The sequence below is a fragment of the Terrapene carolina genome, unplaced genomic scaffold (genome assembly GCF_002925995.2).
Source record: "Terrapene carolina triunguis isolate 2854851 unplaced genomic scaffold, T_m_triunguis-2.0 Scaffold31, whole genome shotgun sequence".
Classification (NCBI taxonomy): Eukaryota; Metazoa; Chordata; order Testudines; family Emydidae; genus Terrapene; species Terrapene triunguis.
The window spans coordinates 7644482-7672241 of NW_020664382.1; the positions used below are offsets into that span (position 1 = coordinate 7644482).

At 39.9% G+C, this 27760-nt stretch overlaps 2 protein-coding genes across 2 annotated transcripts in view; one reads left to right on the forward strand and one right to left on the reverse strand.

Moving 5' to 3' along the window:
- Positions 1-551: 551 nt before the first annotated feature.
- Positions 552-12834, forward strand: DONSON (downstream neighbor of SON). Its single transcript, XM_024197051.2, has 10 exons — positions 552-854; positions 3180-3257; positions 4876-5079; positions 5505-5683; positions 9157-9335; positions 9439-9559; positions 9669-9764; positions 11052-11250; positions 12020-12226; positions 12602-12834. The coding sequence occupies exons 1-10, from the start codon at positions 564-566 to the stop codon at positions 12737-12739; spliced, it is 1692 nt and encodes a 563-aa protein (XP_024052819.1). The 5' UTR covers positions 552-563; the 3' UTR covers positions 12740-12834.
- Positions 12835-16710: 3876 nt separating this feature from the next.
- SON (SON DNA binding protein) overlaps positions 16711-27760 on the reverse strand; it is a 55754-nt gene continuing 44704 nt past the window's right edge. The window contains exons 8-11 of the mRNA XM_029911595.1: positions 23981-24128; positions 20168-20236; positions 19949-20064; positions 16711-17778 (exon numbers count right to left, since the gene is read on the reverse strand). Of these exons, the coding sequence (XP_029767455.1) occupies positions 17620-17778; positions 19949-20064; positions 20168-20236; positions 23981-24128 (492 nt within the window). The 3' untranslated portion in view covers positions 16711-17619. The remainder of the gene's footprint in view (positions 17779-19948; positions 20065-20167; positions 20237-23980; positions 24129-27760) is intronic.

Sequence of the window (27760 nt, forward strand, 5' to 3'; positions counted from 1 at the left end):
AAGAGTTCTCGCTCCCCCGTCAGGACATGATTGGTGTGAGCTATAGGTGTGTGGTACTAACAGGACTGTGCATACAGTGAGTATAGTATATGTAGGAGTGCAGGATTGGCATAAGGTAAACGTGTGTGTGTACTGTATGTACACTGTGCAGATGGTATATGTATGGGTGGCATAGAAGTGAGGTGCACATATGATGTGAATATACAATGGCCTGGGTGTATGCAAGATTCAAATTAGGGGGTATAGTGTACATCTTACCCCCCAGCCACTGTTCCGTGCGCCAGGGTTTAAGCTATAATTCGTTTAGAAAAGCAAGTCTCTAAATCGTCTGGATGCAAAGAAAACTTTCAAACGTGAACCAAATGTTCCTAGTGCGGTGGTGCCCGCCTGCGTTCGAAGGCAGTTCTGGGAGACGTGAGGGTCGCTGCTCACGTCAGCAGCGCGGGGCCCCGGGGGAGGCTCGAAGGTGCCGGTCCGCCCCGGGGCGGGGCTCGCCGCTTTGCGCGCCAGAATTCGGAGAGCGGAGCCCGGCTCCCGCCGCCAGCGCCCGGCCCGGCCCCGCCATGTGCGCCGCGGTGCCCGGCTACTCGCCCGGCTTCAAGAGGCCGCCAGAGACGCTGCGGCTGAAGCGGAAAAGGGCCCGGAGGAGCGAGGCCGCCTCCCCGCCCTGCCCCCAGGCGGACCCGGCCACCGCTCCGCGCCCTTTCCCCAGACCGGGGCGGCGCAATCCCTTCTCCAGCCTGGACAACGCGCCGCGCCCCGGCACCGCCGTACGCCGCGCCCCGGACACCCCCGAGCTGCAGGAGCAGCGGCCCCCGCCGGGGAGCCAGGCTCCCAGACACCCCCTCTGGCAGGTACCGACCCCCCCGAGCTACGGGACCCTGGCGGACCCCCGCCCCCAGGGGCTTGGCTGGGTGGGGTCGGGTTTGCTCCCCAGGCCCCGCTAGCAGAGGGGGGAACGCTAATAGGGGCGGTGTGGTCCAGTGGACAGAGCAATGGGCTGGGACTCAGGAGACCGGGTTGTGTTTCTGGCATTGTCACTAATAGGGGCCCACTGGTCACTGCACCCCGCTGAGCTTTAGGTTCCCCCTCAGTAGGGTGGGTACTGGCTGACCTTTGCAAAGCACTTTGGGTAGGTCTACAGTGCAGTAGATAGAAGACCTCTAGTGGGGTGACTCGCGCTCAGGCGGCCGGGGCTGTACGATGGCGGTGTAGACGCTTGAACTGGAGCCCAGGCTCTGAAACCTGGTCGGGGGAGAGTGTCCCAGAGCCTGGGCTCCAGCCCAAGCCCAAAACATCCACACTACAATTTTGTAGCCCCTTAATCTGAGTTCTGCCAGCCTGAATTAGCTGATACAGGGCAGCTGTGGCTGTGCCACTGGTCTCTTACGGCAGTGTAGACGGACCATTCGAGATCTGCTGATAAAAAGAGCTAGGAATTATCGATAGCACTAGAGTTGATTCAAATAACTTTATTTTTGTAAAAATTATGGGAGGTTTTGGGGTGCGGTTAGAATCAGCATTGGTAATTTCCCAGGAAAAACTAGTTTAGGACAGGGTGCTGGTAAATACTGGCCTAAATCCAGTTTAAACCAGGAAACTGGGGGAAAGAATTTCATCTGTGTCCAGCCAGTTTGGTAAGCATAGAATGAATCTCTTCAAACTTTGGGTACATCCATTGGTAACTGAGGAAAAGGCTCAGAAAGCTGCTACGAATGCTGGATGGCCAAATGGACCTGGACTGATAGTCTGAAACTCTGCATGTTTCTGATTACTTAATGCTTCTAGTCTACAACTCTGCATTATTGCCATTTTCATACAATCAAATGTTTTTGATTTTTTGTTGATAAAATATTGAAAACTGAAATATGAGTGGACGGGTACAACTTCCTTGAGAAAATATCAAACCAAAGTGTATACGGACATTCTGATGTTCAGTATTATAATTACATATATTAAGCCCACTGCAGTTTTACTTTTTATTTATACAACCCTAAATTAATATACTGACTTATGTAATCACAATTTGAATACGTAACTAAAACTAAATATAAGGTAGTATGCATTAGCGAAACAGTTTTTAAAATAGAAAATGCCTTAAACTGGGACAAACAAGTTTTTCCTGGAGCAGTAAATACTGTGATTTTACCTAGTAAAGTTCACCTCTGATAAATAGCATCCCATCCCTGGTTGGAATTTTTTTCCCTCTCTCTGAAGGGAAAAAAAGTGAGTCGGGTGGTGGTTGGGACCTAAAAGACACTTTTGCTTTTGTCTTTTTTAATAAATAAAAAAGTTCAGTCAAAGCCACTTGGTTCCCCCCCCGCCATCCACCCCCCTCCCAAAAAAGGGGGGGGCAGCAAACTCTTGGGCAAAAAGTTGTCAACCAGTTTAAATCCATGCCCAGAGAGCACTGCATACCCTTGCACCTAGTGAAATCCCAGAAGGGGACAGAAATATATTCTCCTACTGGAATTAACACCCTGTCCTAGTGTCACATGGATATCTTTCAGACTATTTAGAGTCTGTAAATCTAGCCCCCTCCCCCTTCCCTCCCTCCCCCCCCAGGCTTCGTTATGAGTAGTGGTTGGAGAAGTGTCTAGTGGGGTAATACTGTTTTGTGAACTACTTACAAGGCTTTTTAAAACTTTGTCATATGTAGAATTAAAGCCACTTTTATACAACTTAAGAAAAGCTTTTTGGTAGGGAGAAGCAGGTTCCACTGGTTTAACTGTTAAGGTTGTGGGGAGGGGTGTTGCACAAAAGTATTGTATCTGTGTATAAAACAATTAAAGGAACGATAGGAAAATTTGCTTGTTGCTCTCATTTAGTGTGCTCCATACTATGCTAACACAAAGGAGGATGTGTATGTTCAGTAGTGCAATTTTTATAATTCTCAAGCTATTTAGCTGAAGAAAGGGACTCTCCGAGCCCAAACTTTCCAATACATTTGGAGTACAATCTAAGAAAATCACTAAACTTACAAGTGTATTTACATCTGCAAAATGCCTTTTAATTGTTGCCACCAGAGGGTGAAATATTCTAATATGTGCTATTGATAATGGTCAGTTTTAAATATCTCATGAAATTACACTTAAAGATCAGCCTTAAAACAAAATTGTCAATTTAACTCTCAACTTTGCTGTGCTTTAGATTAAGTTAATAACTCTTTCTTTCTTTAGTTTTTAGATCCTCTTCAAGAAAATAAATCCACCTGGAAAGAAGAGTGTTCTGAAAGAGCAGATACCACATTAACCAATGTAGGAAGCCATAAATATTGTTTTTGGGGTGTTTAACATTTCATCATGCAGAAAAAGCTTACTTTTTTTTTTTTTGTAGCTTTCTGTTCAGTGTCATCTAGATTTTAATAGAATGTTACAATTCTAGGACTTTTTCTTAGAATGTCTTGAAGTTCAGTATTAAGTTGACACCAACTTAAAATTCATATTTTGTCTGAAATCTTTACTACTTGACACATGCAAATTTACTGTAACAGAAAGAGATGTAAACAAATTGAAATAATTTTTCTATTTGAGCCTCTCACAGAAACTTCTATAACCGTTTTCTTGTCTGCTTGTATAGTCATTCACTTCCCCTGTTGTCCCTATAGATATTTCAGTGCTGTAACAGAAAAGAGAGAAACCCCTAAAAAAAATAATAAAATGTAAAACTACAAACATTGATAACTGACTTTAGTAGGGTGTAATTCCTGAAACTAACTTTTTGAAGCTGACTAGATTTCAAGTTGTATGCAGTGTTGTTGTAGCCGTGTTGGTACCAGGATATTAGCGAGACAAGGTAAATGAGGTAATACCTTTTATTGGGCCAACTTCTGTTGGTAGGAAAGACGAGCTTTTGAGCTTACACAGCTCTTTCAGAACAAGAAGAGCTCTGTGTAAGCTCGAAAGCTTCTCTCTCTCTCACCAACAGAAGTTGGTCCAATAAAAGATATTACCACACCCACCTTTTCTCTCTAGATTTCAAGTTGACAGTCAAAATCTAGATTTCAGCCAACTTGTATCAGGGGTTAGGAGGAAACTTTCCCTAAGGGGACAGTTATCCCTTACTGCCTAAAGGATTTCATGCACCGCCTGTGAAGCATTTGGTACTGTCCAGTCACCGACAATGGTGACTGGCTCAGATGGACCACTGGTCTGACCTGGCATAGAATTCATATCTTCTTAAACTTGTACATAATAAAAAACAACAAATACATAGACAAGTCTCTTAAGATGTCAGTGAAAACAACTTGTTTTTATTTGGATGAAAACCTCCTGCCGTTTGTAACCCAAACACTGCAGTATTGTGTGAGTATGTATATCTGAGCTGGAAAGTGATCGTGACTCAAAACAGTGATTTTGGCTAGTCTATTTTAATTGATATAAACTGAAATACAAAATACATTTTTCTAAAATTATCATAAATGTTAACAGTTTAAGGTATTTGTAAACAAGGAACAACTTAAATTTCACATGTGTGTTCCTCTACAATGACTAAGTACTGGGTACTGTTATATTTACTGTCATAGCAATCAATGGGTCAGGAATGCTTCTGTCCAGTGCAATAAAGGTAAAAGTTGTTTTTGCAAGGACTTCCATGCTTTCTTTGCATGGACTCCTATCGGTGGTCTATCAATTCGTGTATCTTATATGCTTGCCAGTATCAGGTGCTTTAAATGAAAGTGCAAGAAACCCCCATAGTGGCCAATTATGAAATAACTTTTTCCCTGAGGAAAAAACTTTCCCTAACCCTTGTCAGTGGTTGACTTATGCCTTGAAGCATGAGTGTCTGTATGCTTTCCGAAAACACTGACTGATAGTTTTTAGATGAAAAATATTTTTCGTGTATTTTGACTTTACATTATTTCTATTTTGTAAGGATCTTCATTTACCTGTTTCCATACCTGATGTTTCCTCCTCACCAAGCACAGAATTTCCTGCAGACTGGAGTATTAAAACTCGACTTCTATTCACTTCTTCCCAACCTTTTACTTGGGCAGAGCATTTAAAGGCACAAGAAGAGGCTCAAGGATTTGCCCAGCACTGTAGAGCAACATCAATCAATTTCCCACAAAGCATACAGGTAATCATTCTCCTGTAATCATGTTAAATATAATGGAGATACTGAGTGTGGAGGATCTGTTGTTGAGGGGTTTTTTTTTGTTTAAGTTCTTGTGTACACTGGGAATAGCCCTTATTGAGCAACTGATGTAACTGCACCAGTGCTGACCACCTACTGCAGAAAAAGGAAAGTCAGGGTTTGCAACAACTGTGAGGTTGTTAAATTAAGGTTTAGACCTTGAACTGGGTGTACAACAGTGCAAACAGTACTGGTGCAGTTCCCTAGTTGCTGCCTACCACTTGCTGAATTGGGGCTATTCACTAGAGTAGACAAGGCCTTAGGTTTATATGTAAAATAAATGCTTGAAGTGCCAGAAAAGGAGACTGTCTATCTCTCTGAGAAGAAAGATATTACCAATCTTATTAAACACTGTGTTTGGAATCTAGGAACCAAAGCTGTCCACGGAACTCCGCTGTGCATTCCAGCAAAGTCTTATTTATTGGCTTCACCCTTCACTGCCATGGCTACAGCTATTCCCTCGTATTGGAGCAGATAGGAAAATAGCTGGAAAGACTAGTCTTTGGTCACATGATGAAACACTGCAACAGGTTCTAATGAGTGAGTGGTAAGTTGAACTGAAAAACTTCTGGATTTGGTAAACCCAAGTACTTGGATTACTGTATTTTAATTTAATTATCTATTTGTCCTCATTCCTGTGGAAAACACTTTCGCCAAGAATATTTATCATTTTGAGGGTCTCTGTATTCCCACTTGTGAGTATGTGGTATCCCTTCTGTTGAGCTGCAGAACTGTCTCAAAGCAGTGTCTATTAGGGGTGCACAAGAGACCTCACATGACGGTGACATCATCACCCTACTCTGTATAAGGGATTGTGCGTGCATCCCCCAAATGCCTCAGTTTCTTTGTCACCACCAGAGAAAGCAAACAGATCTTGCTTTTGTCCTCAGGCTAGATCTTCCCTTAGTCTAACTTATGAGAAAATAAGAAGATGGTGTATAGTAGTATAGGATAGTTTAGTATACATAGCTTGCCCTTATCTCAAGAGCCTTTGGCCCCTTTCTAGGGTCATGTCAGGGCCAGAGCCCCATAAAGATTTCAAGAGGCATACCTCCTATCTCCAAATCGTATTGGAGACTGTCACTCATGTCTGGTGCCTTCTACAGCTGAACAAAGACTTACTCGATGACCCACTGTGCCGTTTCCCACACCTTCACTCCCCAGGCTGGAATGGGGAAACATTTGAGTCTCCAGATTCATTTGGCTTCTCAATGTCTACAGCCTGATACTCTGGCTCTGTTGGAGGTACCTAGACCAGTCTCCTTGCTGAGGCTCTCTGACACAAGACTCACTTTGCCAGTCCAGCCTCTCTGCTGCCTTCTATCAGGGGCTCAAGATGGAATCTCCTCTGCCTCATTCTAGGAGCAAATGCTTTATCCAGCACTGCTGGGAAATCAAAAGCAGCACCCAAGACCAAACTGGTACTGCCTCTGAAAGCATCAGTAGCTTTGGCGATGACACAAGAACTGATCACCTCACAGCCTACTCCTCATTCAGCGCTGCTGCCCTTGACATTGACTCCAAATCTCTCCTCCACTGCAGACACCTGTCTATGTAGGTGCCTGTTGGGAAAAGGCAATAGAAGAGGAAGCTCATCTCACAAGAGGGGCAGAAGTAGAAGAAGAAAGGGACAGGGACATCCCTCTTCTTCTTTCATACTTTCCAACCCACAAGGGCCTTGGAGATTAACTGCACTACTGTCACCTCTTCTCCACAATTCTCTGGAGCCAGGCATCTCAACGCCTATTAACTTGGACTGTTCTCTGGTTAAGGGCAAACCAATCTTCTTTCTGCCTACAATCTCCAGTTTCCTGAAGGGCATGGTGAATACATTCCCCCATCACCACTTTTAGGGAGCCTCTGCTGTTGTGGGACCTAAATCTTGTCTAACAAAGCTAATGGGCCCTTCCCGGGAGCCTCTAGTGTAAGCATCTCGAGCATCTGTAGGTACAGTTGCTAGGAGGGTTAGTGAGTTTAGTGCTTTGATCACCGAACCTTTACACTGTGGTCCACAAAGACAAGTGTGCCATTAGGCCCAGCTCAGCTTCATGCCTAAGGTGATCTCAGGTTCCCACCTGTCAATGTTTTCCCTTCCCCGTGTTGTTCGTAACAGACCCCATACCTACCCAAGGAAACTTACCTCCATACCCTAGTGAGGGTGCTCTTTTCTTATCTGGAAAAGACCATGGCCTCTAGAAAATCTAATAGGTTTTTTTATCGCATATGTGGAGAGATGCCAAAGAGAGCCCATTAGCAAACAGACTCTCACTGGTTAAGGAGATGTATAGATATTAGCTAAGAATCCAGTACCTCCTGGTTTAAAGACCTACTCCATGAGAGCCACCACAGTGTCAGTAGCAAGCATTAGGAAGGTTCCCAGGGTGGAGTCACGCATAGGAGCGACTTGGAGTTTGATGCACTTTCACCAGACACTGCTCCTTGGATTTAGCATCGTTCTCCAATGCCCAGTTTGGGAGAGCAGTGCTACAGTCCTTTTCAGTTAAAAACTCACCGTCTGCCATCCTGATGGGGCACTCCTTGCTAATCTCCCACAGCGGGAATGTACAGAGGCTTTCTAAGAAGAAAGGTTACTTACCAATAACTGTTCTGGGTTTGCACTGATAGTCCTCCCATCTTCCTCTTTACCTTGGAATTCTAATTAACATCAGGCCTCTCTGGTTTGGGGGAAGAAACAGACAGATGGGGGATTGCACTCCCTCAAGTAGAGTAGGTTGATGACCCTCATGTGAGATCTCTCATTGTCCTTCCCAATGGACATAACTTTATCAAAGAGACAAGGTGGGTGAGAGATGCAGGTCTGAAAAACTTACTACACCGTTAAGTACAAGGTGGAACAGATTGTTTAGCAAACATAGTTAACACAGGTTTCAGAGTAGCAGCCCTGTTAGTCTGTATCCTGTTATTTTTATAGTTAACACACACATTTCAAGGAACCATTCAAGGTGAAATGGCTTGTCTCTTTCGCCAACAGAAGTTGGTCCAATAAAAGATATTACTCACCTTGTCTCCCTAATATCCTGGGATCCACCCAGCTACAACAACACTGCATATAACTCTATCAAGGTAGTTTCACAGCTAGTCACCAGGGACACCATATTCTACAAGTGTAAATACAGAGGCAACTCTTGAACAATAGTTACTACAATAGAATCCATATTTTACAAACTAGTGGGGATTGAGGAGGTCTTAAAAGTGAACACCTCAAAATTACCATAGGGTACAGTGCATATGTTGCAGTATGGTGCATTGCTTTCTTGGCCTTCGAACCACTGCAAAGCAACTTCTGATGCATTGAAATGTAAAGAGATATTGACTTGTTCTTCATAGACACCACTTTCATTAGTGATTATTTTTGTGTCCCCCCTAATCCGTGCCTCCTCTTCCCCCCCCCCCCCCCTAACTGGGAAAAATGGTTCATAAAATTGATCACTTGTAAAATAGGTGTTTGTAAAATTTGACGGTTACTACGGTAGGACAACCTCTTTCTCATGGCTACATGAAGCAGACATGCAAAGCTCTTATAAAATCCTTCTACCATAGTAAAGGGAGCTGAATACTCTCAATAGCTGTAGAGTCTTAAGACTGGCTAACTTTTTGTGTTGAATGCCTTTCCAAGCCTAGCTGTTGATTGGAGAGAATTTTGCAAAACTATTAACAAGTTTCCTTTAATGCTTTGTGGGAATTAATACACTAAAGAGTAAACTTCTCAAAAGAGCTCAGCATCTACAATCAGGGCCAGACTTTATCAAAAGATCTCAGCACAGTGGATGATAAGTCCTGAAAATTTGGCCCTAGTTGTTCCAAGATCACCTCTTTCAAACCTGATAATACTAGGTGCATGTTATCTACAATACCCTAAAACTGAGAAACTTTATGGAGTATTTTATTTCAACCTATTTGAGATCCAGGTGGTTGTTTTAGCAGGTGGCAATAGTTTAAAAAAAGTCTTACAGAATGGTCATCTAAAATTTTATAACTTCTCTTTCCTCTAACCTGCAGGTCTGTCAGTTTTACTTCCCTATATAATCTTCTCAAAGCCAAGCTGTGTCCCTATTTTTATGTTTGTACCTACCAATTTACTGTGCTGTTTCGTGCAGCAGGCCTTGCAGGAAGTGATGTTATCACAGCTGTTATTTCCCCCACAACCAGGGGTTTAAGGGAAGCCATGAGAAATGAAGGTAAGACAGAGTTCCTTCCAATAAGATTTGAATAACATACAAAATTCACATTCTAACACAGTTATGTATGTAAACCATTCATTTGCTTACCTTCCCTACTCAGGCATAGAATTTTCTTTACCTTTGGTAGAAGAAACTAGGAGCAACACACAGAAAAACTCTGAAACAAACTTGGCTACAGAAGTTAACAGTCCTGAAACAGGCAAAAACACTGAAGATGGAGAGTATGTAACAAAACTGTCTGTCTGGAATTTAAATGGGCTTGCCACTACCTAGACAATTTAATAGATACTAATGTGGAGTATTTTAACCATCTTAATCTGTTTTTCCTAGGGAACAAGGAGTGAGTGACGATGAAAGTTTCTCTTGGCTTGAGGAAATGGGAGTCCAAGACAAGATTAAAAAGCCAGATGCAATTTCTATCAAACTGTATCCTTTGATTACCATAATATACTATATCAAAAACATGCATTGGAGTACTTCATTTCTCTGTGAAGATCGGTGGTTTTTGAATCATAATCCATCAATGAGTGTGCAATAATGATGATTCTGTAGAATTTTCAGTTAGTGATACAATTTTTACAGTAAGTGTTCATAAATGCTCTATCTCCTTCTATACTTAACAGTGCGGGTTTGCATTTTTTTAAAGCAGAAAATATTGTTACAGAATCACTAAGTGACTACACTTTTTATTGTACCAAATATTAACGTAGATTCTATCACAATATAAAACGTAATGAGTGAAAATACACCTGTTACTGACCTGCGTTCTGATTAGGCTTAGAGTAATAGTAACTGCATTCTCTCTTACCTGTGTATTTAAAGTACAGTTTTCTTTTAATGGAAAAATTGGTTTCTGGCTCAAGCTTATCTGGTTATAAATTTTACCCAATACTAGGCACTATAGATTCCATGTGGCATAACAGAAATATACCACCTGTTATACAGCTACAGGGTGGGCGCCTGTGATGAAATGATGTCAACAAATCATGTCAGTTCTAGGTTTTCTGTCAACTGGTATTTCTACACATCCATATCCAAACTATTATGGCATGTGTCTTTGTACTTGATGCGTTTTTGTATTTTGATATAAGAACCAATTCCACCTGTTTCTGCCAAGATAAGGAATAATCAGCAAACTTTACTTGTAAAGCCATACATAGCATGCTAGGTGAAATTTCCTTTGTTCAACTGCCTTCTCGGTAATCTATACATGACTAGTGTGGCGATATCAAAGACACTTCACCCCTACAGATCATAAGCTGTTTGTCACCTTCCAGAATGGTTCAGTAGGAAGACTTTTATTAGACAAGCTGACGGTTTGGTTAAAGATATTTGTCTACACAAACTTATAATGTACTAGTACAAACCTAAAACTGGGAACAGTACTTTATTTCACACTCCAATTTTTCTAAAACCACAAACACAAAACTGTTTTAGTAAAGGCTCTCCATGAATGGCTGTTAAACTAAACAATTTCCCTTTAATGACTTGTTAATTACAAAACAAACAAGCTGGAGAACATTCCTTGCCTCATGGTTTCAATAAAGCTAAAGATTAGGCCTAAGCTATTTTTGAGTTCTTTACCTTTCCAGAGCAAATGTAAATTAGCATAGACCTCTTTTCAGTGAATTTTTACTTGACTTTAATTCTTGGTCTGGTGCATTTGATGCCCTTAAACTTCTTGTATGTTTCCTTTGACCCATATCAACATAGCCGTAAAGAGAAAAATGAAGTGCAAGTGGATCACAAGCCTGAATCTGTTGCATTAGTGAAAGGAACAAACACATTCATGTTGCTGAACTTCTTGATAAACTGTAAGAGTTTAGTAGCTGCTGCAGGCCCTCAAGCAGGACTCCCACCAACACTGCTGTCCCCAGTTGCTTTTCGAGGTGCAACAATGCAAACGCTCAAGGTAAAACACAAAGGAAAGAGTGACGTTCTGGTGCTGTCTGTCTTCAGGAAGGAAAGGGAAGGCTTTGTTCCTTCATATATCTTTGTGGTTACTGCCCCTCTAGAGATATCTTAGTGGTGCCATTTGTGCTGTTTATAATTTGATGTTGAATTAGCAGTTTAATTACAAACCTCTCTATTGGGGTTTCAGGTTGTAGCACAGATTTAAAGGATTTGGAGGCTTAGTTGTACATAGTCTCACCTTCAAGACACAGGATTAAAACAATACTTGCCACCTTTCTCCCCCCCTTCCCCAGTCACTAAGGTCGCTCTTTTCACGTATTCTCTTAAAACTCCTGTTGTACTGATAATCTGGTTAGATCTCTTGAGCTGTGTTGGCTGCTGGAGCTGCCCACTTTAGATATGATCTGAAACAGTGTCTTACCAACAGTCCTTAAGAGGCAGAGGAGCCTAAAGAATAGTGTTATTAATTATGGTATCATGGCCAAATTCCATTATGGGTTGTTTACATTCTCTCAAACTACATTCCCCATGCAGTTACACTCTACCTACCATATTGTGTAGTGTTCGTGTGCATTAGGGTTTAGTATATTTATATAATAATCACACTATAGCCCATGCCTTGTAGGGATAATGAATAACTTAATGTCTAATATTCATAAAGCACTTTAAGAACCTTGAATTAAAGCTAATTTTGAAGTAGATGAAAAATAAGGTTTGTCACTAATCTTGATGTATCAGACACTGAATATGTAACTTACTGTCTTCAGGCTCGAAGCATCAATGTGAAAACACCGGTTCACTCATGTTATAATGATATATTTAGCTTGGAGGTCACGGGTCCTGTCATGCCTCATTGTCTGCATACTTTGACCATGCTGCTCAAATCTGCACAGAAGGGAGCTTTTTCTGCTGTATTATACACCCATGAGCCAACGGCCGTGTTTAACACTAACACAGAGAGAATCTTAAATAAGGTAAGTAGCCTAAAGGGTGTCTTCCATGTTAGGGTTAATACTTTTTATCACTAGAAACAAGACACTACTGAATGGAAAAAACTGCTCTTCACTTGGGATAATGGCTAACACCCACTTGTTGGCCACTTTAGAGTAGCCAGTTTACAAGGTTTTATCAGTAGTGAGGAGGCTGGGATTCCTAGTCATAACAGTGGAAAAGCATGTTCATTAAACTGATGGCTTTAACCCAGTCCCTATCATTTGCTACTCCACCAGTAGACTAGGCAGCTCTTCAATATCTACTGCTCATTGGCACAAAAATGGGTATAAAATATGATTAGTAGTTTGAAAGAAAAGCATCTTACCTACCTCTTTTGTGAAACTGAATTTCCACAGGAAACTATGTGGAAGGACCTCACTAAGTGTGGATTGCATCTTAAAACGTTGGATCAATTGATTCAACTTCCAACATTAGGAAAGTCTTCTATACGACTCCTAGAAATGAGAAACTATGCTTACATCTGGAAATCCTAAGTATGCTATTTTAATTCATGAAATGAGACTAGTAGTATTTGGTCAACACTCTACGGATGCTATCGTGTACCAGGAAGGGAGAATTGCCTACTTGCAAAAGCAACTTTCAGTGGAAAAACAAATATTCTGAATAGTCCTGCAAGAACACTGCCCCTCTCAAAACCTGCAACAGCTGCATTTGTCTTTTAATGTTTTTAAATAAAATTTTTATAAACAAGGTAATCTTGTGTTTTCTCCTGTTTAGAATTAAGAGTGAGGGCCTCTTAAGGGTTAATATATTTTCACCATTGTTAAGAGTACAGAACTGTTAGAGGAACCACTTCTAGTTTCTACAGAAGGTGAAGTGGCTCCTCTGCTATTGAACACTGGAGGTCAGTGATTACTTCTTTCAGTATAAAGACAATGATTGGATTAAATAGTGGTTGTCCTCTAGATTAAACCATGATAGCTAAATGAATTGTAATTGTAAACCTTCACATTTCATTAAAGGTATAAAATGAGAAACTAATCTAATAAGTATAACAAGTTGTGACACTTATCCACCTACCAGTGATAACTTAACTCCTTTACACTATGAAACTTAAAGCAAAAAACAGAGTGGTATCCCTCCCAAGTAACGTTTATTCTTAGCAGTAACTAAATGTAACTAGAAGCACAGCTGTCATCTAAAAAGGAAGGGTTTCAATGCTATTGGTAAGATCAGTTGACTAAACTTACGTTCAGTAACTCAAACTGGAGAGCTTTACCTGCAATAGAATCTAAACATCCACCTGCTGTTTCATTATGATTGTATTCTGCCAAAGCTGAACCATGACTAACCTGTTCATGTGACAGGTAATTTGTCACTTTAAGAGTACATTTTGAAAGGATTCAACAATGAAAAGCACACTCTGTTAGTGATAACAACTGAGGCTGACAAGCCACAAGTGACTTTAACCTGTCTCTTGCAGCAGGTGATATTAAAACACTGATTTAATTATTAACCAATCAGGATGCTTTTACTATATATTAACCAGTTGTAGTTGATGAAATAATACTTATTCAGTTTGTTTTCCTCACAGCAAAATGTCAAGTATCAGGGGGTAGCCGTGTTAATCTATATCCACACAAACAACAAGGAGTTGGGTGGCACCTTAAAGACTAACAGATTTATTTGGGCATAAGCATTCATGGGTAAAAAACCTCACTTCTTCAGAGGTTTTTTACCCACGAAAGCTTATGTCCAAATAAATCTGTTAGTCTTTAAGGTGCCACCGGACTCCTTGTTGTTTTCGCTGTGAAAAGACTATGTCCCCTGTCATATCGTTTAAATATCAATATATAGTACTATAGTAAATGGAACAATGAATTCAACTATTGAGACTCTTTTGGGTAATGCTAATTGCTAATTTGGCTTCTAAACCACCTAGATCTGAGTATCAGTGCTCTAGGTTTATGTAGATAGTGGATATTGTCCTCCAGTAGACAACCCAAATGTCCCAACTTTAGCTGAAAGTAACTCTAAAAAACCGACACAGATCCTTGGAGAGCTGTAGAATGCTTTTTACTACACAGTATAGATCGGGGTCGGCAACCTTCGGCATGTGGCTCGCCAGCGTAAGCACCCTAGTGGGCCGGGCCAGTTTATTTACCTGCTGACGCGGCAGGTTCGGCTGATCGCGGCCCCCACTTGCTGCGGTTTGCCGTCCTGGGCCAATGGGGGCAGTGGGAAGCGGCGCGGGCCAAGGGATGTGCTGGCTTCCCGCCGCCCCCATTGGCCCGGGATGGAGAACCGCAGCCAGCTGAACCTGCCGCGTCAGCAGGTAAATAAACTGGCCCGGCCCGCTAGGGTGCTTACGCTGCCGCGCCACGTGCCGAACATTGCCAAGCCCTGGTATAGATCATGTAGAACACTGAAGAGGCTGCCCCATAGAAGTTGGAAAGTCAATTAGAAGTTACTATAGCTCTTGGATTTTAGCTTTGTTATCTCAACCCATCTAGGCTGGTGTGATCTACCACTCCACTCACCATCACTAATCTTTAATTCTAATAAAGTGTCCTCCCTAACTTACTATGATACTTAGATGAGCAAATTTGATGGTAAAATGAGTTAAAGAAATAGGATGCATTTCAGGCATAAGCCTTTATGTATGACTTTAAAACAACTACAATAGTTTAATTTGTTGAGTTACTTTAAAATAGGTGATAATGCTTGTTTGGCATTTTATGCATAAATACCTAAAAGTGTTGTTAAAACAAGCAGAAGTTTTAAACTTTGAAATCAGGAGTGTCAAGTCTTCCCTGGTTGTAGAGGACTTGCTGTCATCTATATTGCTTTCTCTACCTTTAAGCAGGACTAATCTTGCACAGGTTACCTTAATTCTAGTATCTACTTTTGCAGTGCTTCCTGCTGTAACCTTATTCTTTTAAGTCTTTTGTATGGAACTATTTAACCTAAACCAGCTCTTTTGAAAAGGTTCACTTTCTGTGTTGGGCAAAAGGGATAGCATTATGGCTTGTGAATTTGAATACTCTAATATTGGAGTGTTCCTTTGCACATTATAGTGGAGTACAAGTTTTCATTGAACCATTTCTAGCCCTGCTTGTTGTGAAGATCATCTTGAAACCAACCGATGCTCGTCTTCCTGAACTAGAGCATGATTTTTCATAGGTACTGTAAATCCACAGCTCTAATTGACTACAGCTGGAACAGTGCTGAGCACTTCTGAAAACAATACCTTATGAGCATCAAGTGGACAACTAGACAAACATGAACACGCATTTAGTGGCCACCTCCCACAATCTTCCAGTCTACTTTCACTACAGACCTTCCAACTTCTGCAGTAAATGAAGCAGGGGTCCAATAATCAACAGCTTCATTCCCTTAATGAGGTCAGGGGCCTGGTGGGGAAGGAGGAAGCATGATTCGGTAATTAAGTTTACCTGTGCATCATCTTTAATTCAAGCATTTCCTATTTGAGTGCTTCACTTTGCAACATGAATGGTCTTTGAACACGGGGTTTTTTATTTTTCAACTAGAATTTTAAAAAATCCAACCCTTTGTGCCACTATTTTTTAGAGGGCAGTAGAGTACTGGATATAAGGCTTCTGGGCTTGGAATGTGAACTGATAGAGCAGGGGACAGAGTTGGGACTCTTGCATGCTACTTTTTTATTTTTAAACAGTGCTTTATAGTATTTGTCAATGCACTTTGTACAGATGGTTACGGAGGAATAGTCCCAATTCACAAATAGCCTAGCGAAGCACACAGATTTTATATATTTTGCTGACAGGCAAGCATGGATGGAACTCATCTGTCATATTCGACAGCTAGGTTCTATTCCCAGCTTTAACAAAAGTGACTTTATACTACACCTCTGGCCTTCAGTCACTATCTATGAAATGGGACAGTGCTCAATAAAAAAGGGTGCAAAGGATAGAGAATTGACATTAATCCATGGAAGAAATGGGACTAGAATTCATCTTCTGGCTCCTAGTGCAAAGCTCCTTCCCCTCAGGCCAAAGGACAGCTTGTGGAGTTGTGTGCATCTGACAGGATACAAGCTTTGAGGGATAATTTTTTTTTTTTAAGAAATAAGCATACAAACTACTAGGCATGCGCAAGTGGCTATTTTCTAAGATTTATAACTCAGCCAAGTATGACAGGAGAACTATTTTCCCCCACTGCAAATTTGCAAACCCCCTACTGTCACCGAGTTAGAGCTATTTTTAAAAAGTGAGAAAAACAGGACTGCCTATTTTTCCCACCTACTTTCGTTATCAAAAACTGCCAAAACTTGGAATCAAACTTAAAAAAACAAAACAAAACCCTCATCCTGTGATGGAGTACAAGCACAGAAAACATGAGGCCAAAAATTAGCTTGGTAACTTTATAAACAACTGAAAACATTTCACTATTGCTCCCCCTCTGATACATACTCTCTACATTACTGCTTTGGCACAGATCTTAATTACTGTTTACTGACCAACGATTAAGATTATGAACTTGTGCGGCTTTATTGACTGAGTTGGGTACAACAATTGAAGCATCATTCTACCCCCCATCCAGTTGTAGATTTGTTATAGCTTAAAATTCACATTAACCACAAATTCATACAATCAACATCAGGCAGTGTGTTAATTTGAGATTGGAATAGACAATTTCATATCTCCTTACCAGGACATGCAGGGGAGAGACACTTTTACACTGCAATTCTCATCAATTTCATCGCTGGACTTTCTTCCCTCCCATTTAAACCAGGTCATTTGCCTATTCTTTTTAGTTTTAAAAAGTAAGCAATATGGCCAGTTGCAGTACACCATTGACTTAAACCCCAAACAAGACAGAAGTGGTAATGTTAGCATTGTACAACAGTGCCACAATTTACCTACCTTCTTGGAGGGGGTAACATTACTGGCCCAGTATCTGTCCAGCAGTACATACCAGCCTTCTTCTAGACTATGATAAGCTGTGCAGCCTTGTACTGGCTATAGGCAAAAGTACTACAACAGTAGCTTTACCAAGACCAGGGAAAACTGCATTATAGTACAAAAGAGTATGAAAGTGTTAACATTCCATATTGAAGAGAACTTGCATGAGGTTCAAAGAGAAATTGCATGAGTTTTAAAACAAGGGTTTAGATTACTGATGCCCTCCAGAGTCTGCCTGTTGAATTTAGTCATTTAAGAAATAATTACATCACTAATGTAAACAATATAAACATACCAAAAACTAAGTATGATTTAAATACATTTTTGATGGTACAAAAGAAAATCCTGAAGGTGTCTGTACAGTTTTTACAATGTGGGAATCACCAATGTATTTACAACATGAAACGGGGAAATACCTTTCTTGTGCAGAATAAAATTATCTGAAATAATGTCAATATAAAAAACAATATCTAGCGGTGTGAGGCACTCCTGAAGATGGTGGCATTGGGCATGCTTTCCTTTGGTACAAGTCCCATCGCTTGGAGAGCCGCAGTTGCTGCTGTGGCTTTAGCATGCTTCTTATTAAGGCTGGGAAAGCTAGGCCTGTATTCATGCCCGTTGACCATCACCTGTTTAAGAGAAAAAATATACAATAAAATAAGAGATTTAACCAGTTGTTTGTTACTAGTACTGGAAAAGTTTGTTTGCAAGAGCCAGAAAGAGCAATATGCAAACTTCCTATTAAAGGTAGGCAAAATCCACCTCCAGCATCACCTGCAACACGCATGCATGTCCTCACTCAAGTCTCTATTATATTTATGAACAACTCCATTGGATTTAAATGCTGAAAGACAAGCAAGCACAAACTATGGGGCTGCACTGAGGATGAGGAAATTAAGATTCCTCAAAAACATCAATTCGTGAGCTCTTCACTATTATTCAAAGTACAAAAACACTCATTAAGTTTTCCCCATTCTCTACATTTTTCTCTCATGCTGGCACACTTTGCATCTTGAAATTGTGTCTTCACTTCCCTTTCTGTCTCATTTTAGATATGGGTATAATTCAGATGTAGCAAGTTATTCATATTTATATTCTAGTAACACCAAGGCCCCACTCAGGATCAGAGCCTCACTGCAAACACAAAATAAGAGAGTTCCTGCCCAAAAGAGCTTATAATCTAAATATACAAGACATTGATAGACAACATATTAGGAAAATGTCAAAGGGCCAACTAATATCTTTTATTGGACCAACTTCTGTTGGTGAGAGGTGGTCTTCAGGTCTAAAAAAATATGACCTCACCTACCTTCTCTCTCTCTCTCTAATAACCTGGGACTGACATGGCAACAACTACACTGCATGCAAAGATCCAAGTATTTTAAAAAACCCTGCCCCAGCTAACCCTTCCTCCCCCGTCATTGTGCAGAGCCTGTTATACCAGGTACACTGTGGCTGCCTCTCCAACAGCAAATGGGAGACTACATAGCAAACTTCTGTTGTAATTTAGCACTATTACAGCTCCACCAGTGAAAGCTGTTGCACCCACAGGGCTCCGGTGTTTTTACCATCGTATCAGCCAACACTACTTGAGACTACCTTTGAAAAGGATTCAGAAGCTCCCTCATGTGATACAGAAAGGAACTGCTTGCCTCAAAGGGGATGAGTATATGACGTCTATTATTGTTAATCGTGTTTATTACAGTAGTACCTAAGGAACAACTATGAATGGGGTGCAATTGTACTAGGCACTGTACAGACAGTCCCTGCTCTAAAGCAAGTTAGGTTGCTAGTTAATGTTTTTAATAAAGATCTATTAAATAAGACTAAGGTGGGGACCTAATAGTAGCTGAGAGACTGTCTTTCTCCCTACATCCCCTCCAGGCAGTTTTGGTCTACTGGTTTGCTTTTGCTTCTTGTGACTGAACTCTGGGATTAATAGCAATGCATTCTCAGGGGTGGGCCCACTTTTCTGGAATCTGCTCCTTGGGGACAACAATAGACTCGGTGTTTAGCAAACTTCATGGAGCAGTGTGAGAACTCTTGTTTTGTTAAAACTACTAATTTATTCCAAGACCATTTTAGGAGCCAGATAGGTTCAGAAATGTAGGTCTAAAATACTGCCTAATACTTTACAGAGCCCAGGTTTAGCATGATAAATTAAAATAATTGGTAAGAAACTACCATTAAGGCAGAAAAAGCATATGCCTGTATTTATTCTTTCTATATGCAAACCTTTGAAATTAAGTATGGGACAAGATGTTATGGCCTGGACTCCTGTAAAACTGCAGTGATCTTTTCCACAATGCTTGAGAATTTTTCTCCCAGCGAGGGAGAGAAGTCACTAATACGTTTTTGTGATCTATTTCTCTCTGTCAGTTCTTTAGCAGAAGAGTAGTCATTTTCAGTGGCAAACATTAATGCAAGATTCAAGTGGAAAGAGAGTAAGCTGGACTAAACTGACTAAAGAATGAAAAAGGGTTAAATCCTGCTCAACTTATTCACAAGGGCCGTTCCACTAAAGCTTGTTCATGGGACTACGGCAGGTAACTCATTTAAATAGGCAGTGGGAAGAATGGCTTTTAGCCTCTTCAGAGTTACAAACGTGCATAAGTGTTTGCAGGTTCTGGGGTTAAATTGTAAGCTCTTTAGAATAAGGACTTTGTATTCCTGTGTGTTTGGACCGTGCCCAGCACATTGGGGGCACTACTGGAATACAAAAAAAATGAAATTAATAATACTAGATTTATCATTCCTAACCGAGTACTAGACATGTCAGAAAAGGGAATTCAAGCTTACCTTGAAGATAAAATGTTTGCGATGATCAGGCCCACTATCATCCACCAATACGAATACAGGTGGTGACCATCTTCTTTTATTACATATCTCCATCAATGCAGAAACTGGATGTTTACCTTAAATATATCAACATATTTTATTTCTATATTAATTCCAATGTTACTCCTAGACAAGTTACCTTAAATTAGATATTTTAAAGGAGTTAAAAAAAGGCCTTACCTGAAAGATCCTTCATTACACTAAAATGTCCCGATCTCTTTTGTGTCTTTTCTCCCACTGCAACAAGGCCTAAACAAAATATGGACCATGTTTATATCTTGTGTTACTTTCTACCGCTATAAACCTGATTTTTGCATTGAACTCTTGCTATTGGAGCATGGGTTTCTCTCATGCCATTAACCAACAGCATGCATTAATGACGCCTATCTATGATGACGCCAACTGTAGCACAATCACACATTCAAAAGCCTTTTAATCTCTCCCTTCATTTCAACACTACTATTTTTTCACACTATGCCAATCTTCTCAACTTGTTCCATTAATTGTTCCATTGAGACTGTAACTAGTCTGTCAGTCACCAGGAAGTACAAAGCACACTAAGGAAGGCACTCTTCCCCCTCAGAGAGCTCAGTACTTCACTGCTCATGTCACCTTTGGGAAAAATGTATGGCAGGAGCTGAACTAAAACTCAAGAGACTCACAGGTGCGGGTCTCCTGCAAGCCACCCAATGTTCAACATTCTCCCCACCCCCATGTACTTCAAGCTTGTTGAAAAGTCATGGAAAACCTAACCTGCTGCAATTGTCTGTTCTCAGGAGGAAGGAAAAAATAAGTAGGTGATTAAAAAAAAACAAAAAACATTCTGTATAGTTCTGAGGCAGTAGCTATCAAACTTTCATTCTATTAATTACTTTGTACAAGACATCCTCTCATAAGCCATGTCCTCCACTCCAAACTTCCAATCCCAAGATTTTAAAGGGTAAGATAAAACAATCAATCTGCCTATAGCGTAAGGAAATGCACGCAGTGACCCACCATTTTCCTTTAATAAAACATTTTACCCTCATTAATTTCAAAAATGCCTTTACTCCCTCTCGAGTGAGACTTTTAAATACATATAAAAATAAAACGTTTGAACGACAATGGCTCTGAACTTCTTTTCCTTCAATCCTCTCCTTTTATTTTTCTTGTTTCTTACCTAAACTTGATTCCTCTCCTGGCTTCTGGGAATGAAGGGAGTAAAGGGGACATACTGCTGTTCGTTTTTGTTTTTTTTAAACTCACCTCCTCATTACCACCACGCCTTTACCCTCAGAACTTCAAACATAGTTTATTTTAAGGGTTTATGGCCCTAAAGTTACCTCCAAATTCAAACAACTCTAATGTTTCTTCCTTTTTCTTGTTGAAAATTATTTACATCAAAAATAATTACAAAACTGAGGTTACAATGAAGGGAGGGATCCTAGAGCACATTATGTTTCACATCTGGCAGCTTGAGAGGTATGGCTCTGAAGCAATGAATGGGAAGATGTTCTGCTTTCCACTGTTAACTGAAGCAGTGTGTTTTTACACCTTTCAGCTGCTGAGAAGGGAGCTCTCACAGCTTAATGGCAGCCAACAGAGCAAAAGAGTAGCTTAGTGGCTGTAGGCCTGGAAGCTGTTCAGGCCATGCCTGAGAGTAGCTGGGTCTGGTGCAGAGCCATGGGAAAGGCTGGCAAGCTCTGGATTCACACCTTGCTGCTGTTTCCCAAAATAGCTTTTACTGAACAAAGTTAATTGACTGTCCCTGGATGTCTGTTCCCAGAAGTCAAAACACTCACTATTTTTTAGTAACTTTACACAAGATTTCAAAAATTGTTTTCTTTTATAAGAAGGGAAGAAGAAAATTACTTTGTCCATTTAAATTTTTTGGCAGAACACTAACCCCTTCTAGATAAGGTTCCAGTCTGGCTTTCAGCAGTACACACACATTGGTCAAGGCTGTCCACAACCCTTCTTCTTCATATTGGTTTGCACAGCACTTGGCATAGATTTGGCATTTTATAAATAACAGCATCAGTATATTCCAATGCACTTGATTGCCCTCCCCTTGTACAAGAATCACTTCAGCTACCTATTTTTAACAACCCAAGTTGCCTCTTTATAGTGTACATGATCTTAACATTAGGCACCCATGTTGGTTTAGCGAAACTTTAGCACTTCTCCCTATCAATCTGGGTTTGATTTTTTTAGAGAGCCTGTTGGAAAGGATCATCTATCTGATAAAACTCAAAACAGGAAAAAAAGGATTAAATTAAAACAACCCAGGGATCGCTGCAAGGATATCAATATTTGTCGGTGAACCTATACCAAGAAAGGGAAGACGCATGGTCAGAGCTCTCCTCAGATGGATGCCAGCAGTCTTACTAATAACTTTGCTTGTATGCTGTACTCTTCTTCTCCACCTCTCTGGCCATCTTACTAAACAGTAAGCTCTTTGGGGCAGTGAACATATCTGCCTATTTGTTTGTACAGCGCTTAGCACAACAAGGCACTGGTCCTGGTACAGGTCTTCAGGATTATATAAATAATCATTGGGATGAATGTCAAACTCTACAGATGTAAGAAATGTTATCAGATACCACACAGAGGTCCCCAGACACTCAATAAGGTTAGTACTCCCAATCATGGTTGTGAGCCTGTCAGATAACCCATTCTGCAGGCTGCTCAGAAAAAGAGAAATGACCTTGAAGGAATTTTAGTTTAGTTTATAGATCTATATAGTTCTTCCCCGATGCCTGTGACATTACCCACATAAAACTCAAGGAACTGTTATCAGCAATGAGAGCTTTACAGGACAGAGCTGCTGAAAAGGCTGTGCTGCAGCTCAACAAGGAAGTTTTCTTCCTGGAACATCTGTCAACTAATTCTTCTCCAAACTCGCTCTCTCTCTCTCTCTAGCTCCAATCTGGCAAGAAGTCTGACAGAAATGAATAGTTGTAAAGCAGGTTTAGCCACTTTATATGTAAAACTCATTTGTTTTCATGGCTTCCTTTTCTATATTTTTGGACTGTTTCATCGCTCAGCTATAAAGCCATTGTGTAGACTGCTAAAGGAGCTATAAACTTTAGACAGGATCTCATTCTTATACTTGTAAAACGGAAGAGTGAGACTCCTCAGTCTCCATTTCCTGACTCCACACAGACAATTTTTACAATCTTGACTATAACACCTTATTTTCAATGTGTGATTGGTACTTTGAGAGCATTCCGCTATTGGGAAATCTCTATGTGGACAGCTAGGGTCTGGTTTTTAGCATCTGCAGTTTTCACTGACTTAACAGCACCTATGAAAATCAGGCCTATAGAGTTTAAGTTTATGTCCTTTGTTTCTTTTCTGATTGAAACTATGATTGAATGAAAACTCTGCTTTAAATGTCTGTAAGCTTAAATGTGATCTATGTAATGTAAAGCTCAAAAAGGTTAAGGAACAACTGGTAAATATTTGGTTTTCTACTTAAACTACAAGCCAATGTTAATCTGGTTTACCAATGCACATTATGAAACAATATAGGTGAAGTCAATTGGAATTTTGCAGCACATTTAAAAATTTTAACTTTAAAGAGCTTAAAAACTTTCTTTCTGAATCACAGCATACCTCAGCATGCATTGTAAAAGAAAAATGCTGCTGAGTTTGCATATATATGCAAAATACCCAGTTGTGTAATCTGGGCAGCTCATTTAAGCCACAGTAGGGTCCTGATCCTGCAGACATGCTTATGCATGTGTCTAACTTTAAATGGAAGAGGAGCCCCATAGACTTTTATAAGAGTATTTATGGCTTTAAAGTTAAGCTCATGCCTAAATGTATGTAGACTAGGGCGTAAGGGGCCAGTATCAATACGACTATTTTTATTGTAATATTTTTATAGTAATATACATATTACAGTGAAAATAATTTCCATATACTAAGATTGTTCTATTCTTTGCTATAATAGAAAGAAAACCATTATCAGTTTTATAATGTTTTAAAAGGCTCAAAGAAAGAGTTTACCTTTTCGATCTGTCTTAAAATCCACTAGGATAGGCTCCACAGTTCCTTCTCTGTTTTTTCCTAATCCCTCTCCTTCTCTCCAGCCCATTTTTCTCATCAGTTGGGCTCCCATTCCTCCAGTTACAGGGGCTGCTCTTAAGAACTGATCCTATCCAAAGAAAGAAAAGTAAAACAAGTCCTAAAGTTAGCACTTGATTTTAAAAAAATAACTGGGAGCTTCCAAAATGTTTCTAACAACCTTTCATTGATCAATTCAAGTGAATACACCTTAGCTTTACATACATTTACATGGCTTGTATAAACCAGAGTTCACAATATAAAAGTTAGACACATAATTTGTTCAAAATATCAAACTAGAAACAGCTTAAGAAAATTTTAATGAGATCCTTTAAGTCAAAAATGGCAATTTTAAACATTGACCTGTTTCAAACGTGTATGTAATAAAATGATAACCAACGTTTATTTTTAAACACATTACTTTGGTTCCAATGTATCTCTTCTTATCTTGTGAAAGGAGGCAGTGTTAATTGTTTAACTAGCAACATTTGTGCCAAGTGTACCTAGTTATTGAACAAAATACAAGCAAATATAGTAATGACATTCAAATACTGTTTAGGCATATTTTAAATATGAATAATGCTTCCACACTTTATTACGCAGCAGTTGCAGACACACATTTTACTCTGAAAATCCACATAGAACAGATACAGGCGTTTCTTTAAAAACAAATGAACAAAAATAAGGTACTTAGCCACACAGTTCAGCAGCAGTAGTTGTAATATCATTGTCTCAAATCATCATTACATAATAGTTGTTAAGTGTCGTAAGCTTATCAAATAGAACTTTTAAAAATCTGTTTTCTTGTAAAGAACTTTAAAAACTCCTTAAATGTTTACGTACCTAGGCCTCGATGGCCGCAGTGTTGTGAATAGTAGGGCTGGCATTGACCGTGGCAAGAAGGCAGCTACAAGGATTTGACCCTGAAACAAGTTTCCATATAGAGGGGTGAAAGTTCACAGGTTATTCTGTGAACTATCATCTCTCTTCTGCCCCACCCACTGACCCAAGTAAGTCAGTCATTTCCATCACAGCAGCAAATTGCTTGACTTAATATACAAGTTTACACATTGGTATTGATAACGCAGTTATTCTCACACAGTAGGTAATAGATACAATGCCTAGTATTTTTGTAGCATTTACCTATGTTTCAAAACAGTTGTAAGTTCACGGAACACTTTTTTCTTTATTTTATTTTTTTACTGTGTTTGACGTACTAAATATTTCCCAGATTTGAAGAGACGAAGACAGATATTTCCTTGGTTTCAAATATAAGCAGAATTAGAAGTTTTCCTTTTCCAGGAGACTTAGAATATATATATTCTTAATAAAAACTATTAGCCTCTCAACACAGGCAATTATGGCACATACCAAGGACATATGCATCATAACCCCCCACATTTCCTGTTGTTAAGAAGTTAAATCATAAAAATTCCTGAACATGTATAATAGGAATAGTTTTCCAAATATTTACCTATATAAGCAACAAAACAAATCCCTAGAAACCATGCAACTGAATGTTGAGTTTAACAACAAGGTGCTCTGATGGAAGGAAGGGTAGACAGAGGCTAAGTTTACCTCTCCAGTCAACTTTCGATCGGTGCAGGCCATGCAGTTTACGTGTATGCAGAGACAAGTTAGCTGATGTTCGATACCAACTGCCTCACTCTATACACCTAGAATGGCTTTTACTTACTTCCGGTTTCATCCTCCCCTGTCTTTTCCAGGAACCTCTCATAAGAAAAGGTCAACCATGCAGAGTATGATACAAACCCCAGTCAATGTCACCCAGGGTTCCGATTCCTCTTTTGTACCTGCTTTGCAATGATAGAATTTTCAACATCAACATCTGTTTCATTATCACCAACGTGTATTCAGTTCACAAACCAGAGTAGGAGCAAGTTCTTGATGAGGTCACTTTCATGTTATAGAGCTTTCCCATTACAATTTCAAATTAATTTTGGAAAAAAGACTCAAAATATACCCATTTCGTGGCTTAAAATGAAGGCATTAATTTTAGACAGAAAATATCAAAGCCTAAACAAATCCTAAACCTAGAAAAAAAAAATCTAACTTTCTCTAAACTTTTAAAGTGCAATTGTACTTCAAAATTACTGTAAACATGGCATTGTCTTACTCAGATCTGCTTCTTGTGCATTCATATCTTGTATTGATATCTGCTGATTTTAGTGGCAGACCATGTTTTTACTGCTTTTCACTCTTGTTAGCACAACAGAGCCAACACAGTTAAGAATGAGAGCTGGATTCTATTCCTTCTTGTGCTTCATTAACAAAGCCATTTACTACACTGCAAACAGTTACACCTGCACAACCCCTTTGCCGGCTGCAGAAAGTTTGTTTCTCACACATCACTACCAGAAATAAAGAGCTCAGCTTGTCTCACATTCCAATTAAAGAGAACAAGTATTGCAGGTCAGAGGAAAAACAAAACAAAACTTTTTACTTATAAATAGAGGAGAACTGAAATAGAAATCATGAAAGAAAAACATGAAGCCATACAATGCCATTTATACAGTTAGATTCAGAGTGAAACTGCACTTTAAAGCAACTGTGAAAAAGGACATTTATAAAATATTAATTTTTTTAATTAGATAATTAATGGACTAAGAGGAAACAGCATGGTCTAGAAAACTGAACAAAGTACTTGAAATGACTAAGTTCCAAGCCCACTCTGCCACCGATTTGCAGTGTGATGTTGGAAAAGACACTTCAACTCTTTGTCTCAGTTTCCTTCTCTCCAAACAGAGATAATACTAACTCACCCACCCCGTTATCTCACGGAGATGTTTGTAAGAGCTCCACATTTGTAGTGAACTTTGAAAGTGTTAAAAAAAAAAAAAAATCAAGTGATGCAGGACATGTGAAAGATTCAAATTCCTTTTTATTTTAAATTAGGCAGGCAGAATACCAGACTAGACAGTCCAATAGGATCATCAGGTACAGTAAATCCTATGTTCCTAATTCTTTTCATTATCATTGTCAAATGAGTTTCATAACAGATTAAAAAAAATATTTCCCATTTACCCAATCTCTATTCACAAATTGTATTACAAGAGAAACTGCTCATCAAGATGACAGTTTAATGGCAACTTCTCACCTGTTAATCTCCAAGCCCTCCTATGCCAGACCAGACAAGTGGGTACATCTCCTCCTACCAGCAGATGGGGACGAACAAAGAGCAATGCTCTTGTGACACCACTTCTCCTATAAAGGAGGCTGGCTGGCAGATCCTGCTCAAATAATTTAGAATGCTTAATGCTTAAAACTACAATAGGAAAATAACTTCAGAACAGTTTCAACTCCAACAACAAAATAAGAACAAGCGTGGGATACCTGGGATGGCACAGGAGGGCTTAAAAACCAAACTAACAGGTAAAAAATTACAATTTTACAGCTTTATGGTATGCCAACAAAGCCCAGATAAGTGGGAACGTCAATAACAAGAGAAAAGGTGAGTACCTTACAAAAAGTAAAGTAAGGGACTACAGTGAGCAGGACCTGGCTACCAAAGATGGCAGCAGCAAAGCCTAAAACATCAAGTCCAGAATGATTTGAGATGGCATATAAATATGCTTAACTGGCTGCTTTCTACACAGTTCTGGAGGGGAAGAATCCCATCCTCTTCTGTCAGTGAGGTAGACATGATGTTGAAGGAATATGTCTTCACAGAAAACACAGCTGTTTTATCCTCGTCAATGGTTC